The 16,551-nt window shown below is 38.5% G+C and overlaps 1 protein-coding gene across 1 annotated transcript in view; it reads right to left on the minus strand.

Moving 5' to 3' along the window:
• Positions 1–7,369: 7,369 nt before the first annotated feature.
• COL11A1 (collagen type XI alpha 1 chain) overlaps positions 7,370–16,551 on the minus strand; it is a 164,533-nt gene continuing 155,351 nt past the window's right edge. The window contains exons 60-67 of the mRNA XM_075038798.1: positions 16,326–16,379; positions 16,201–16,236; positions 16,038–16,091; positions 14,960–15,209; positions 12,673–12,785; positions 11,782–11,850; positions 10,851–11,084; positions 7,370–9,108 (exon numbers count right to left, since the gene is read on the minus strand). Of these exons, the coding sequence (XP_074894899.1) occupies positions 8,962–9,108; positions 10,851–11,084; positions 11,782–11,850; positions 12,673–12,785; positions 14,960–15,209; positions 16,038–16,091; positions 16,201–16,236; positions 16,326–16,379 (957 nt within the window). The 3' untranslated portion in view covers positions 7,370–8,961. The remainder of the gene's footprint in view (positions 9,109–10,850; positions 11,085–11,781; positions 11,851–12,672; positions 12,786–14,959; positions 15,210–16,037; positions 16,092–16,200; positions 16,237–16,325; positions 16,380–16,551) is intronic.

A 16,551-nucleotide genomic window follows, 5' to 3' on the forward strand; every position in this document is an offset into this window, starting at 1 on the left:
CTGACGGTCCCAACGCCCCCCGCCCCCCGCAGCTGCCGGGCCGCGCGCCGCCGTCCTGCGCCTGCGTGGCGGCCGGGCCGGCGCTGAGGGAGAAGGGGGCGGTCGGAGCCCGCGCTCCCGGCGGTTGCCTGCGGGCGCCTGCCTGCCTGCCGGCCGGGAGCGACCGGTGTCGTTGGGTTCGGGGTGTTCTCCACGCACAGAGGATTCCGCGGGCGTTTCACCCCAGTCATTTCGGGCTTGCTGTCCTCTCCGCTGCGGGCTCATCAGAGCCCTCCGCACGCCCTCAGCGGTGCCGAGCACCGCCCCGTCCCGGGGCACAGGCCCTTGCGGGCGGCTGCGAGCCAGCCCGGGCGGCCAGCCTTAGGGCCGCCTCTCCCCTCCTGCCGGAGCCGAGCCAAGCCGACCGGCTGCTTGGCCCACCACGAACCCTTTCTGCCGGTTTCGGCGTAAACTCCCTCCTTGGTAGAGGTGGAAGTTTTGCTCAGAAAAGCCGTCTGTCCAAACAAGTGTTGTTACTACCACCTGTTAAAAGAGGGCTTTAGTGTGTGAATATTTCATCAACTGTACTTGGTCATCCTTCTCTTCCTTTGTAATCCTCTCTTGTCATGTATGTGTCTAGTATTTGCAGGCCCTGGGCTTTACCCTTTTCTGCTTTTTGCCTTGTTACAGCCTTGTCCTCTGTGTGTGTGAGTTAGCCCACATTTATGTACAGAAGTTTGAAAGCGTCCATCAAGCTCTGTATTCCTGCGCTGTCTTTAAATAGAAAAGGGCTGACTGTTACCTGGCTATTGCTACCAATGTCATGAAAATATTCTAGTGTTGCAAGAGAGCTCTAAGGTACTTTGGTGTTTTTGCTTCCTTTGAGTTATGCGTCTCATTAGAGTTAAATGTATCATTTCATACATCATCACAGCTGAGTTCCGCTTGGGTGACATGTATCCAAATTTGCTGTATATCTATATGAAGTATTTATTGTTGTGCATATTAAGAGGGTATTAACTAACTGTGCTTGCATATGTTTCAGCCCTTAGTTGGCTTTCAAATTTGTGATTTTGCTTTCATCTTAGTTTTATAGTAGATAATTCTAACTTACTCATTAAATTTAATGAGTAATAGCACTAGCTAGCTGCTGTTTCTACATGGTACACTTGTGCATACAGTGCAGTGATTATGCAAAACATAAGAAATGAATGCACACATGCAAAACTGGATAATGTCTTGAAATAGTCAAGAATCATTTAATCAGGAAATTTTTCAGGTATCATCAGTTCATGTGTGCTGTCCTTTTTTTTTTTTTTTTTTTTTTTTTTTTTTTTTGTTGCTTTCTCCAGGAAAATTGTCATGGAAAGATGCAAAGCTAGTTCAAATGTGGTTCCTCAAGATACTATGGCTTTGTTTTGAGGTTAATGCGTTTAGAAGATGAAATAGACCAACTTTGATGTGCAGAGGGAGGTTTCACACAGTCATCAATGTGAACTGATCTCCCTATTGTTTTCATCTGACTTTTGTTGCACAGGCGGTCCTCAGGAGGACTCTAGTACTGCCTGACCTCTATGCTTCTCTGTGCTAGGAAAAGGACGCAGAAATTGACCAGCCCTTGTCATTGCCTGTTCCTAATCTGGATGTCTGGATAGCCCAGACAGTCTATGTTTTGTGAGTCTGGCAGCATGTTAGTGTGGCTGTATATTGATTTCCCAGCCTGCTCATCTTCCCCCATCATCCTTTCTCCCTCCTTCAAGTACCTGAACTCAAAAGTTAAGCCTCTCATCCCCCTTTTCAGATGTCCTGTACTTTTCAGTGCCACAGTAAAATGTGGCTGCTCCAGGAGAATAGAGCTCCTGCAGAGGAGGCAACTTCAGGAATGTCTAAGACAGAGGTGCGCTTGGGAAGGGAGGGGAGGGAGACCAAAGGACAGGGACATGGCTGCAGCCAGTACTGTGGGTATTAGTGTCACAGTGTTTCCCACAGAGGCCTGCAGTCTTTGCTGCTCTTTTTAGGTACAGTTTTTATAAACCAGTTTTGCTGCTGCCTCCTAACTAGGGGGCTGGTGCACCCCCACGCTTTGCAATGACTGTGAGAAAAAACCCTTGACTGCTGCTGTATACCAACAATCACATGGGATGCTCCCAGACTGGGCCACAAAGGTTTCTTACTCTCCTGCCCTAGGTTGAGGAGAAGAGAGAACCAAGTCCTGCTCCCATCATCCTTTTCCCATGTATTTCCCCACTGCTTCCTTATTTCCTTTTTTTTCCCTACATTTTTCTCCTTTCTGTTGTACACGGAGAACTATTTCTGCTTGGTTTTATTGTGCCTTTCTTTTATACAGATGTCTTTATTCAACTGTCAGTATTGTACTTGGCTCCTGTCCCCCAGCACACGGGGGAAAAATCTCAGTGTGGATACCAGTGCACCACTTCTTAACAGTCAGATATTTTCAGTCTGTTTGAAGACAAACACTTTATAATTTCACATGGAAACATCACAATTCAAAAAAGACGAGAGGTGGGCAGGTGAACCATACTTTGTTCTGTTCAGAAATGGGAGTGCTGTGGAAATTTTTTACAAATTAAAATTCCATTTTTGGCCCTTTCTGACAGTAAAGAGCTTTGATCTTAATATCTGTGCATTGAGCAAGTCTGCAGGCCTAGAGCAAAGTGGGTATTTCTAAAATCCTTCTGAGGAATAACAAAGGGATAAGTGATCCCTATACATCCAAATCAGAAAGTTACTGAATAGTGAATGTTATGAAGATTATATATTTATGCATTCTCCAGAGCCTGAGCCTTCACATCGTGCTGTGTTATCTTGTGAGCCAATTTGGGCAACAGGACCACAAAGCAGAGCTACTTTCTCGCCTGAGCTGCCATTGAGATGATATTCTAATAAAAAAAGGCATAGGCTCAAGAGAGTGTATGAATATAAAACATTACATATTTTTTTGTTAATATTTGACAGAAAGAAGCTTTTATGTCAATAAAATCTCTCCACTTCTCATTCACTTAACGTACTTTATGTGCTGTAATGAACAGTGCCTGCTCTAGAAGTCATTCAGTTTGGTGATAGTACCCTAGCCGACTTCACTGGGCTTTCTGTGTAAGATTCCAAGTAAACTAACAGATAACAAATTAGTATCTCTTTTTCAAAACACTTAATTGTATTGGAATGTTGTTATTTGTTAGTCACATCCTGACTTGAGTTCACAATTTCAACATTTAGTTAATATTTTCCGTTTAAAATCTCAGGTTTATGGCTCTGCTATGTTTACTTTTTACTTGTGCTATGGAACTACAGAGATTGCAGGCTGGGCCTCTGGAGGCCACACAACACTATGGCCGTGCGTTGCTGCAGTGCATGGTGTGCTGTGGCCATTTTCAAGATCTCTGGCTATGAGATATTTTAGGGTGAGATGGGAACTGAGTGGGGGGCTTCTGAGTTCATTCCTGGTTGTTAGGCTGACCTTGGGACTCTGGGCAGCCGTGTTGTCCCAGCCCTGTGGACTCAGAAAGGTTCTTTTAATTATGCATTACATCCTTACTATAGTGAAAACATAGCAGAAGATCCAGTTTAGAGAACTCCTGGGGCTAGAGAAGAATTAATTTGGTTTTCTTTTTGCAAATAATTTTACTGACAACCATTTAAGGCATAAAGCAAAGGCCAGAGCACAAAACTAGAAGATGGCTTTGCAAGCTGTTAAAGAACTCTGACAGGTACTTACATCCAATCTTCTTTAATGTACACAGAAGAAGAAATGATGGTAGATGTTCCATCAGCTATTCTTCTTACGGTATCATTTGGGAAGTGATTAATTTCCCACTTTCTTGTTATCTGTTGAGGGCTTATTGATGCTGTTTGTGGCAGATGTTTTTGTTTTAAAATCATGAAGGAGGTTGAGTGGTTATCCTTGCTGAGCCTTGTGTTGCTCTGAAAATACCAGCTGAGTATGAGAAAAAGCAATAACGTTTAGTCACTTGGGTGTAGAATGGCTGACAATCAGGAAGTTGAAAACTACTGCTACTGTTAGATTGTAATAGCTCATGAAATGTATGCTAGACATTGAAAGGCAATTAAGTAGTCAACATCATCCACCAAAATGCAGATTACCAAATGGTGATGAAAGGAAATCAGGTAACAGGTTTTTCCTGGGGAGTAAAGTCTGGACATGAACATAATGAGTGGCACCATCAAGAAGGGAAAGAGAAAACAGATGGATTGGCTTCTTATTTGTGGATTTTATTATAACCCACTGACTGGGCCCTTGGTCATCTCCTATTTATATAAGTTATGTTTTAGTAGTGTATAATGTAATGGCAGCGTATTGGATGGACTGAATTTTAAATTTCATCCATATATTAATCACTATGTAAGCTGCATTTCTTTTATGTTTCAGCAAGATTCAGCTACAATGTCTTTTTGATGTTAAAAAAAAAATAATTCCTTAGATCATACCAGGGAGCAGAGAAGACACTTAGATCCCAGCCCCGCTGCTGAATTCTGAACAACTCCTGTCTGTCTTACTGATGTTAGATGTGTTTTGATGGACATCACTTGTCCACCCTTGAGAAAGTGGAAACAAAGTCAAGGTCTGGCAAAGCTCCTGAGAGAACTTAGACAAAACATGTCCATGGTAGCATTGTAGGCTTTGGCTCCATCCTCTCTCATTAGAACAGAGCCTTCGTTCACATAGCTGATAAAAAAACAAGCCCAATTTTGGCTAGAGCAGCATATCTGAATATCTCTATGCTTGCAGCCTTCCTCACTGTAATGATCTTTGGTGTCTTTACTGAAAACAAAATGAATAAATAGCTTTAGAGCAGTCTACTCCTTTGCAATAATCTTGGCATTGCTTTTTACTGAACTAACAATGAGCCTCTTTGATAATTCATGCGCCTAGAAAAGGAACACAAATAAGACACCTTTCCAGGTAAATATAATAGACATGACACTTAATATCCTGTCTTTGTCATTCTCAAATTATTTTTGGTGCATGTACACTAGAAGATGTTCATTCACAGAAAAATGAGTGTGCCTGTAATAGAAAATCAATTATTATTAAGGCATCTCCTACCAGCCATTAGCATGTGAAGCTTCATTTTAAAATTAACAAAGCTGTTCCCAAGGGGAAGAATATTAAGCAAATAACTGGTGCTTATTTTTTGAAACAAATGGTAGCTTTTTGTGTCACAAGGTGACTGTTGATGTTAGCCGTAATGACTGCCCACTTAGACTGAAAAAATATCTTCATTACATTTTACGAAGTTTTTAAGAGATGTGCCAATCATGATGAGTGGATATTGCCCTATCCTGGATTAGAAAGAGGAAAGGGGTGGGGGGAGAGAGGGAGAAGAAACTCTACACCTACACACAGGACAGTTTATGTCTCTGTAGTTGTAGGTTGTCATTTAAATCTCTATCATATCTCCATGTTAATTCTGGACAGGACATTGCCTTTATCTGTAATATTTGTTGGCTTGTGTTTGCTGTGTGCCTACTTACTCCATTTCCATGCAACATGACAGCAACATCTGTATTTGCAGTGAAGAAACTGTAGGCCATCTCTGGTATGGCTTTTCTCTGTTTAGAGAGAGGCTTGAAGCAAACTTTCAAGAAAAACTGCCCGGTCTGCCCTGAGGTAGGGTAAAACCTCAAGATCCCAGAACATCTAAGTTCTGCTTTGTCAGTTTCTAGAGGTAAAATCCAGATGTCATGTAGCAATTTCAATCTTTTTGTGATTACACAGGTTTTTAATTTGTGGTGTGAAAAATACTGATCCTTCTTTTCTTATGGGCTTGGTTGAGTAAGGAATTTAGCTTGTATAGTTTTGGAGTTTTGTGGTGTGGTGGTTTTTTTTTTGGTTTTTTTTTGTTGGTTTTTTTTATAACAGCATATGATGAATCTGAGGTTTTACTTTTTATGGCTAGTAGGACTTTATAGAATCATAGAATCATTTAGGTTGGAAAAGACCTTTAGATCATCTAGTCCAACTGTCAACCATGCCCACTAAACCATGTTCTGAAGTGCCTTTGTCTATGTGCTTTTTGAATACCTCCAGGGATGGTGACTCAACCACTTCCCTGGGCAGCCTGTTCCAATGCCTGACAACCCTTTCCGTAAAGAAATTTTTCCTAATACCCAATCTAATTTGACTACAGAATCTGAAGTCTATTTCATAGAAAGACTAACGTGTGAGTTTTGATGTGAAATTTCTTTCTGTTCTGAAGAGTGCTTTTTGGTGGTTGTTTTGTTGGGGTTTTTTAAGCGCTGCTAATATGAGATGTCTGTCAAGGGAAAAATATATAGCATAATTTTTGCTTGAAGGCAAGAATATATAATGGCAGTTTTCCCCCTTTAATCAGAAACTTGGAGAGAACAAGAACAGCATGCTGAAACAGAGAATGGACAAAGAGGAGTTAGAGTAACTAACAGTGGTGAGATGTTTTCCTGACAAGGATAAATAGTAAGGTACCTGGCTAAGGCCTTAAGAAGGGCTAAAGAATAAACCTGATGAATCCTTGCCTGAGAGGTGTAGAAGACTCAAGTTCATTTCCTCCTTTGGGATGTTGCCAACATGAACCTTGGCAAGATACTTTGACTAATTCTGGAAAAGATCTGGGTTCATTTGGCTTCTTGCACTCTTAGAAACACTGTTTGGCTGCAGCCTAATCCTGACTCTGCCAAATCACCCTAAAGCACCTGACTCAGAAGTGTTTTTTTTTTAGATAAGGTTGAACAGCTCAGCTGGAAGTACTTGCTCTTCTGCCAAACTTATTTGAGCTGCTTTCACAGCTATTTTGGATCTAATGAGCATTTATAAAGAACAGTTAGCAGATTAAAAAAATAGAAACCATTTTGGAGGAGGCCCCAGGTCACATATGTCATATCTCTAGCTCGGACCCATCGCCAGTTCTGGTTCCACTATCTAAAACAAGGCACTGGAAAGTTTGTGTTCCAGTAGTTTCTAGGTCTTGGTCTGGTTCTTGTGTTCTGTTCCCTATCAATAAACAGGGTCATTTGCCTACCTCTTGGGATCCTACAAGGATAAGCATGAGATTGTGAAGCACTCAGACATTGTAGATTGTGAGAGAGTGGCTAGGGAAAGAATACTGGGTTCCAATCTTATGTTTGATATTATTATGTGGACTGCTGCAGCTACAAATCCATACAAACTAAATGTGAAATTATCAGCCTTGCTGTGTACTGCCAATGGCCAGATCAGCATCTTTTAACACTTCTCTTACCAGTGCTGTTGCCCAGTGCTTGCCAGGACATGTAGTAAGATTACTTTTTTTGGATGGTCTGGAAGCAGAGTGAAATTACAGTAATGACAGTGGGTGAGTTTTAGACATTGAAAAAAGAGTGACCAATCCAGGTAGACAAGACTTGATTTTATTAATAAAATTTGTATTTTCCTCTTTGAGGTGACAGTTACAAACTTTGGTTCAAAAATAAAAGAAAATATGAACAGCAAGAAGTTGACTTTTGAAATCTCACTTTTACATGTATAAACGTGCATAAGAAAATACCAGTTGGAAATGAGCCAGCAGAAACTAGTACTATTTAATTTAACAATTTATAAGAAATAGAAACAAACATTTCTTTTCAAGTCTTACATATATTATGAAAAATAATTACAAAAGGATTTGTGTTGTAAAGCTAAAATGTAACTTCTACTTCCAACTACCTGAATAAAATGTTCAGAGGTAAGGCCAAACCAACATTTTTTTTGTGAGATTTGAACAGCAAATTTTAACAGTTTGGGTCAAAGACAGCTCTGTAGGAAGCAGTCCCCTCGTATGTTGCTTAGCAACTATGTAGAATCACATGACCTAGACATATTGCATCCTTGGCCTTCAGGTGAAATAACAGGAAAAAATAATTCATATTAATGGGATGGGCAAATATTGTATAGGACCATTCTGTGGAACTTTTAGTATCCAGTTCAGGAAGCAAACATCCATCATTGCTTACATAAAAATCTAAGTAAACACTGCAAAAATCCATAAATAACTGTTTAGGATCCAGTTTTAATATTTATGCAGAGCAAATAAGCACAATGGAAACAAATTCAGGTGAGATTTAAAAAAAAAAAAAAAAGGAAAGCTGTATGACTAACTTATTTCACACAGATTTTTAACAGGTGTCTTACACAAGTTGTTTTTTTTTTTCTTACATATTTTCCCCACCCAGAAATATAAACTTGTTTGTTTTAGGTATATACAGGTATTTCACGAAATTATGGAATTAGAAAAGAAAGTAAAAAGTCTGAGGTATAGCACCATGGAACACAGCACCTTTGAAGGTGCTTTTATTATTGAAATTCATCATCACAGAGTGATATCAGCAGAAGAGAGTTGTTTGAGTGTGCTGCTCATGATCTTCCAGTTTTGCCACCTTAAGTTTTGTTGGCAACTTCAAATAACAAAGCTCTTCAACAACAATATATACAGAGGGATTTTATTATTAATCAGAATTGGAATTGGCTTCACTGGCACTTACAGCTTTATTTTTTCAGAATACATACACAGTATTGACAATGTAGTTTTGTAATTATAAAATAAGAGCCAGATGCAATTCAGAGACACATGCAAGTTTTGGAAATGGACAGAGAAATAACAGTATAGTACTGTACATAGAATAATTACAGTTTATTAAACACTTTCTTAACATCTCTGTTGTAATGGAAGGAGCACCATGTTTGTTTTTTTACAGCACCAAAGGAATCCAAAGGGGGGTGTTCCTAAAGTGAGCCCTATGTTGTCTATCTGTGCCACAGCATCTTTGCAAAATAAGTTTAAGTCATGTGATTCTGGCCCTACAAGGGCAACAATTACTTTCTAGATAAGACATACATACACAGCAAGACATATTTTCTATGCCATTCTTATTCAAAACTTGCATGTGGCATGAAGTGGATTGGTAGCACCAAAGTGCAACATTTTTGTTGATCTGATTTTTGTCTTATGCTTAACCAAGGAAGCAGACAGGACCGACCTCAAATCCAAACTTCTGGTTCTGATCGCCAAAGTCATTGATCATCACATCAACTATAGGCACTTGGTCTATTTTGGGTGTGTTGATTTCAATCACTGTCTTTGCATAGCCCTTTCTTGACTGTTAAAAAAGAAGCAAAAGAAAGCAAACATGGTTATATATCAGAGCAGTCAGCATGTGCTGTAGATCTTCATAGGTTACCTCGGAAGTGTAGAATTTACAAATTATTGCCCCCTCATGCATGACATATTAGAAACTCTAAAGTTTATGTTTTCTTAGGATTTTATTTAAAAAATGTGACATGGAGTGTTTTTGATTTTAGAAAGAGATTGTCCCATGGCTTTTTGACTTACTAAAATAGGCCTACAAATGAAAAATTATCTAAGACATTTAATGTTTGTTTGAGAATTCTGAGCTCACATCTATACTATTTAATAAATAATAACAATATTCTCATAGCAGTGTGTACATCTTCCATGTGAAAAAATCACTACTTAGTTCTGAAAGACAGAAGATCCACTTCTAAGGAAAAAGACTGTAACCATCTCACAAAATACTACAGCAGCTGTTTGGACATGAAAGAAAGTAGTAGTCCGACACGACTGCCAACCGATGCACTTAGAAACCAGGTTTGAAGGGACACCCTTACTTCCTAACAAAGGCTCTCTATCTCCTCTAGATATCATCCAACCAAGTCGTCATGTTAGTTATCAGGACTGCACTTTGTTCAGATGATCTCTTATATCTTGCTGAGTCATCTTTCAGCTATGCCAGGGTCTTGGAGTTTAGATGAGCATCCAAGTTGGTAGATCTGAGTGTTCTCAGTTTAGTGATGGAGCTACACCCTGAATCACTTCCAGCTCTCTCTGGAGCTCTACACTCACCCACTGTGGATAACAAAAGCAAAATAAATATACAGGACATACAGAAAGGCTCACATGAAGCAGTTAGTTATGTATTAGAATCTCATTACTGAGGGGAGGAGACACTGCATCTATGTGAGCTGCATCTCTGTCTCAGAGTCAGGTATGTATCCTGGCACTTTCAGGTCTCTGATTCTTTATCACTGACATCTCAGGAACTGCCTTCAAAATGCTCCCATATCAAAACCAAAATAATTAATGAGGCTTCAACTGTCACTTGCTCCTTTGTTGTCTTTGTTTCAAAGTGTTCAGTACAAACCATTCTGTTTCTGAAAAGAGGTAACAGTTGCTATGCCTACAAAGACCCTGCTGGAGAGGTGGTCAGAGAGCTGATGCATGTTTGAACAGCTCTGGGGGTTTTAGCCGAGCTAAGAGACAATTCTGAAAGGTACAATCCACAAACTTCACCTGGCTTGGGCTACCAAAAAATGAGAAAAGGAAATACAAAGTCACATATCAAACTATGCAATTAATTCACTATGTTTGGGTACATACATATGGCTTAGTTCATACATGTTTTTACTGTATTCACTGAATACTCTGTCTGCATATGCCTTTATTTTGAGTATAAGTATATTCTACTGATGGGCTGCTGCCCCTGTTTATGCATTTTTGCTTCTGTTCTTCTGTGTGCGTGTTCTGATACTGTGCTCAGACTAGCAGATAGTCTAGTTTCAGCACATTGGTGCTGACAGCCAGTATCCCTGCCAGGTTTGTTCTATTTCTGTTGCTTGGCTTATTTTTTTTTTTTTTTTTTGGTACATATAGGAAAATTAAATAAGGGAATAGCGTACTCTAGTTAAAAATCTACTAAAAGGCAGTCTTTTAAAATAAAGCATTTAAAAAGCTTTTCTCAGAAGAAAGCTATGAAAGAATGAAATTATTTCTACTTTAATTGACAGGTTGGTTTCATAAAGACTCTTCTGAACCTCTACTTACTGCACAGCCGTCATGAAGAGCTTTGATGTAAGGATTGTTGTCATAAGACATTTCTTCATCATTTGATCCTAAGAACCTTAGTGCCTTGTCATAGCTGTCAGATGATGCATCATGCCAAGCTACAGACTGATGACAGTTGTAAGTGAAATTTTGTCTGGCAGAGGCACTCAGTAGTTTAAGGAATGTCATTTGGACCATATTAATGGAATTGCCTTCAACATCCAAATAGGAAAGCTGGAAAATATGGAAAATATAAGAAGATACATGAATATTTATCTATTTCCTTTGTTAAAATGCAAAACAAAATTATTGTTGACAAAAGAACCACATAACTGTCCTTAATAAATTAAAAAAAAAAAAAAAGCCAACCAACATATAACATTTTATGGATTTTTAAAGTTCAATAATGCTATGACTCAGTAAATAGATTTTCATGTTGTAGCAATATATTTAGGATGAAGAACTACATATTTTAGCTTCATTCTAATGGGAAAGAGAGAATTACTCCTACCATATAGTGTAAAACAGCAGAATCTCTTTGGGAATCTGCTTTTAGTTAATTATAAAGTTATGTAAGCCTGCAGTCTCATCTTTGCATACTCGGTACATTTCAGGTTACCTAGAATGGGGCAGGGGATCTGCGCTCCAGCTGCTTTACTAAGGTTCAGTAGTGATGTGTGGTCTGCCAGAAGCCAGATCCTCATCATCAGCTGTGCAAGTGACCATTGGGATCATTGTGGGACAATGCAGAGCAGGCTTCTGCTGTCCAGTGGCAAAAGGCCATATAGCTGCTCTAATATTTAGAGCAAAAAGGCTGGGGCTGAAAAGTCTTTTCCTTATCTAAATATTTATAAAATTCCTTGGGATCTGTTGATCGCTGATAACATGTACTTGATTTGTGAATAACCATTATGTTGCAGTGACAACTTACAAGTTTGCCTCGCTTAAATTCACTAAACCAAGATCCTGGATTCTCCTTTGGCCATGATGAAATTCTAACCTGTGTGGTAAAAGAGCAGAGGTAGAAGTATTTAAAACATATGTTAACAGATATGAAGGTTTTACATTACCTGGGACAAGTTAAACATCAGATAGTAAAGAATGGTTGGTTCTTCTTTCTGAGATCTCAGCCTCTTTAAAGCTCTAAAATAGGATGTTTTTCTTCTACAGAATGCCTTCAAATTAGTGACTTTAAATGGAATCCAAGGTGATAGCTTATAAAGTGAGCTAGTTCTATTTAATGGAAACTGTTGTCATCTGTTAAGATTCAGGTAAACTGCTGGTATAAATTGTTCCTGTGAAGAGTGGCTAAATTAGAGTTTTCACTGATGTTGATGCAGATAGATCTCTCTCACTGAGGCAAGCTTTTAGAAAGCCTTGCTCTACACCATGTGCCCTGTCAGAGGTAATTTATAATAATGAGTGAGGACACTGTTAATATATAGTGGTTTACATCTACTTTGCATAGGTATAAATGAATAGATATAAATGAACCCACAAGAGAAACACAGTAAGAGTTTAGCTTTGTGTCAAATGCTAGATTATGCACTTTAACTGACTGCACAGCTATGTTGCATTCTGAAATGCAGTGAAAGGTTAGCAAGCAGGTGCATAGGTTCCCTATCTAAGCAAAAGAATGAAAATGCTGTTTGCTAACTCTATGTACCATTTTACCACTTTATTCAGATTTATGCAAATTTCAATGTAATCAGTAAGACAGATATATGAAGATGTGACGATGTAATTATCCTGTTTAGTTCAACATTGCAACAGCATAGTAGGATCTGTCAACAGCTAACTGAAAACACAGATTGGTACTTACTCCTTCAGATTTCTTATCTGGGTAGATGCAAGTTTCCCCACCTGCTGTGAAATTGCAGTATACTTTGAAGGAGTCTCCAGAACAGCCCTGGTTAGGATCAATCCAATATTCCCCTAAAACAGATGAGAAAATATTTTCCTTATATAGTGGAAATGGTATTTGGAAGATCCAGGTTTTACTGCTACCTAATAGTCCTCCAAAGTTTGTAGCAAATTTATTTTATCTCAATGATGAGAAAGCAACTCTTTCTTTTCTGCCTTGTGATTTGTTGCTGCTGTTGTTGTTTATGAAAGATAGCACCAGGATCCAAGTCTATTTTTATCTGCGTCCTTTTGTTTTTGTCTAATTTTACTTCAAACCATGACTATTGCAGGATACTGCTGAGGTTTTCAAGGAACTGCAGAGACCTCAGTCTAGGGGAAGAAGGACATTATGTGTGAAATACACATTGCAGGTCCCAGCAATTTGGCCATTTCAGTATTTCAGCTAGAAGGATAATTTGTACCTGTGGTGGTAGCACTCTCAAAAACAGAGCGGAGGCAGCCTTAGGCAGAAATAAGCTATGGTTTAGGTCAGAGAGCAAAATCTGCAGTCATTTTCACATCTATCTACATAAAAAGGTGGCCACACAGGGCTTGGTGAGGTTGTAGCTGGCACAAATGGCCAAAGCTTCCCCTAAGAGAGTATACCTCAAGTAAAGATGTTTTTTTACTGCTGGGTTATGAAGCTGCAACACTAGTGAAACTTCAGGCTGCTTTAGCTGATAAACACCTTAACTAATGCTTGGTTAGGTGACATGGTGGGACAGACAGTTAAAACTTGCAGGAGGCTTCCCACAGTTTCTGCAGTCCTACCAGACTGGCATGATTGAGAATTCAGGCCCTACAATGCTAGGGTGAATGAAGGCTGGGCATGAAAGAGAGCCAAGGTCAATCCAAGGTCCATTAAAAATCAGTACATTTTAAAATCTACCATTCTAATTACAATGATTTCTGTGATGTGGGTCCTTATCTCCAGCTAGTTTCACAGCAGGACAGCAAATGATTTTCTGACACTACTGTTCTAATCCAGTTTCAAGCAAATACTGGAGGTTTCAAAGAGGAATACCAAATCTCTATTGTTTCAGGCTGTATTTATTGAAAACAGTCCTTCCTACCTGTAAGTCTTGTCCCTTGAGATTTTGGATTTTAATGAATGCATTTACTTTTATTTTAACCAAAATAAGATTACTTTGATATGAAGAAAGCTCCAAATAATAAGCAAATATTGGTAAATTAAGAAGGTGAATGTGTTCTGTTAAAAACATTCATTATTATGGAGGGTACTGAATTGTAAAATATGTACTTTTCATATAGCACATACACTGCTTAACTATTCCTCAAGGCAACCACCTGTTTTTATCTATCTAGAGTGAAAGCAATAAAAAATTATTAAACTGTCAAAATCTATTTTTCCTCCCATTTTAAAACAGAAAAATACTGCTTTGAACTGGGAAAAATATCCATTGGAATAAAAAAAAAGAAAAAAGAAAGAATGAAAACCCTGTGAAGGTTTGCTTTCATTTATAACCTTTCCAGAGGGGTAAACTTGGAAAAAAAATAAGAAAACAACAAAGAATAATTAAATCAAGATAGTTCTTCAGAACAGTGTGTTGTTCATACTACTCTGCATTTTATTAAACTAGTACTTGGTAGCATTAAATAGTCTCAGAGAAACTTGCATGTCTATTTGCTGAATGATATAGAACAAACAGTGGTCATGCAGTAGAACAAAATATTGTTTCTAGGGGTAAAAGAATAGTAATTTTTTTGAGTCATAATAATAAATCTTATATAATACTAATGCTATTTTATATTATCATGCTAAGCCAAAGTATACAGCTACTAAAATAATTCTCATTTCTTTTAAAAAAAGCTATTAGCTATCCCAGCGTGCTGCCATTTGTGATTTTTACTTTCTGTTGATCTAAATAGCATCAATCTTTCATCCCTCTCCTGTTTGGATAGTTCTGGAAATGCAAGGCTCACCTTTCAAAACAATAACTGTTTTTCATTTAGCACTTCAAAAAAACCCCAGATCAGGTTATGTATTTAAAGAATTTTGGCTTTTACCAAGAGAACATATCTTACATTTTATAAACTTTTATACCTGCAAAAAAGGATTTAATGAGACTGTATCTATTGAGCAACTATATTAACCATCTACCAGTAATTAATTATTCTGCCAAAGTATCTTAGCAGATCATAACTTCAGCCTTGTTTGCCTGTGTCATGCAATATTAACATACCATCTGGGAAGTCTGGGTGGCAGAGTTGCAAGTCTTTGCAAGTTCGGGCTGGGTTATTCTGAGTGCCCATTGGATACTTCATATGCTCAATGTCTTGCTTCAATGAATTCAATGATCCAAAGATCTCTTCCATGCCATCAGAATAATCCAGAATATTATCACCAGCGTCAGATAACATGTAATCAGGAGATCTTCTTGTCTTTTTGGGCGACTGGATTGGCAGCGGCTGGATTACCTCACCTGGAGGACCCTGAGTGGAAAACAACATACCTGGTTACCTCATCTGTTTGTTTTTCAGCTGCATAAATATGAAGCCACAGAATGTGGCTTGGAGATGCTTTGAATAGGCTTTCTTCAAAATCTTTATTTCTTTATTTCACTTATTTCCTTCAGATTTATGCCTGTGTGCTTTGACTTGCAGAAAAAGATGACTGTAGGAAGGCCAAACCATTGTTGTACTCTAAACTCTTCTCACTGCGTTGCTGTTTGGGGAAGAGTCTGCTGCCCTCACGTAAGTTAAGTGTGCAGAACTGACTTGCGATTGCCTCTTTATCCCTGGCAATTCCCTCAAGCACAGGCATAGCCTATGACAAATGAAAACTGTGGATGTTTCCTGTGATAAAACTTTAAAATTCCACTTGGGGTCTATAAAGCAATATTTCATTTCAAGAAATTGAAACACTTCATTCAGTTTTGGACTGTTTTCTTTTAGATTGTTATGATATGAAAAAGAAATAGTGGAAACAGAAGAGTGTCAACAGAGGTAAACCTATATAATTCTATTTTCTGTGCTTCAATATAACACATTAAATAATTATTGCAAGTGCATTTTTTTTTGTTTAGGGCAGTTTTTGTGGGTTTTGTTGTCTTTTTAAAGTTTCTAATGGCTTTTTCAGTGCAGAAAATACATTGTATTTCTGTGTCTGGTGGATCTATGTTTCCTGAAAAATGAATTTTCAAACAATCATTAATATTTTCCTTATCTGCAAGTTCACAAATGCTGTTTTCTACCTTTATCAAAACAGGGTCATCGTGTCAGTGTAATGTGCATGCATATCAGATAAGAGTTCTTACTTACTGGAGGACCAGGTGGACCAGGTAATCCACTGTCACCCTTTTGACCAGCAGGACCCTATAAAGCAATGAAAGAAATGCAGTGTTGACCATGCTACAGAATGCTAAAAAATAACACACACAAAAGTTATGTAAAAGAACAAAAAATGTGGAGGAGAATTACTCACGCTGGATCCTTTGGAACCTTTTGGACCTTGGGGACCCTACGGGCAAGAACATGTAACTATAGTTGGAGTGTATTCCATACAACACAGGAGTGTTTTGAACAGGAGGACTGGATGGAATTACTTACAGGTAAACCAGGAGGGCCAGGGGGTCCAAGTGGACCAGCAGGACCAGAAATTCCCTAAGAAAGATTAAGAAAGTAAGTACAGAACTAAAATATTCTACATACTGGACTGGATTAAAAAAATGCATATCTATGAAAAAGGTAGTCCTACTAAGCATCCAACCTTGATGAGTTTTGATTTAGGCCATTTGCTAAGGTCCAAAATAGTTTGTAAGTTTAAAATATTATC

Source organism: Buteo buteo, chromosome 10, assembly GCF_964188355.1.
Source record: "Buteo buteo chromosome 10, bButBut1.hap1.1, whole genome shotgun sequence".
NCBI lineage: Eukaryota > Metazoa > Chordata > Aves > Accipitriformes > Accipitridae > Buteo > Buteo buteo.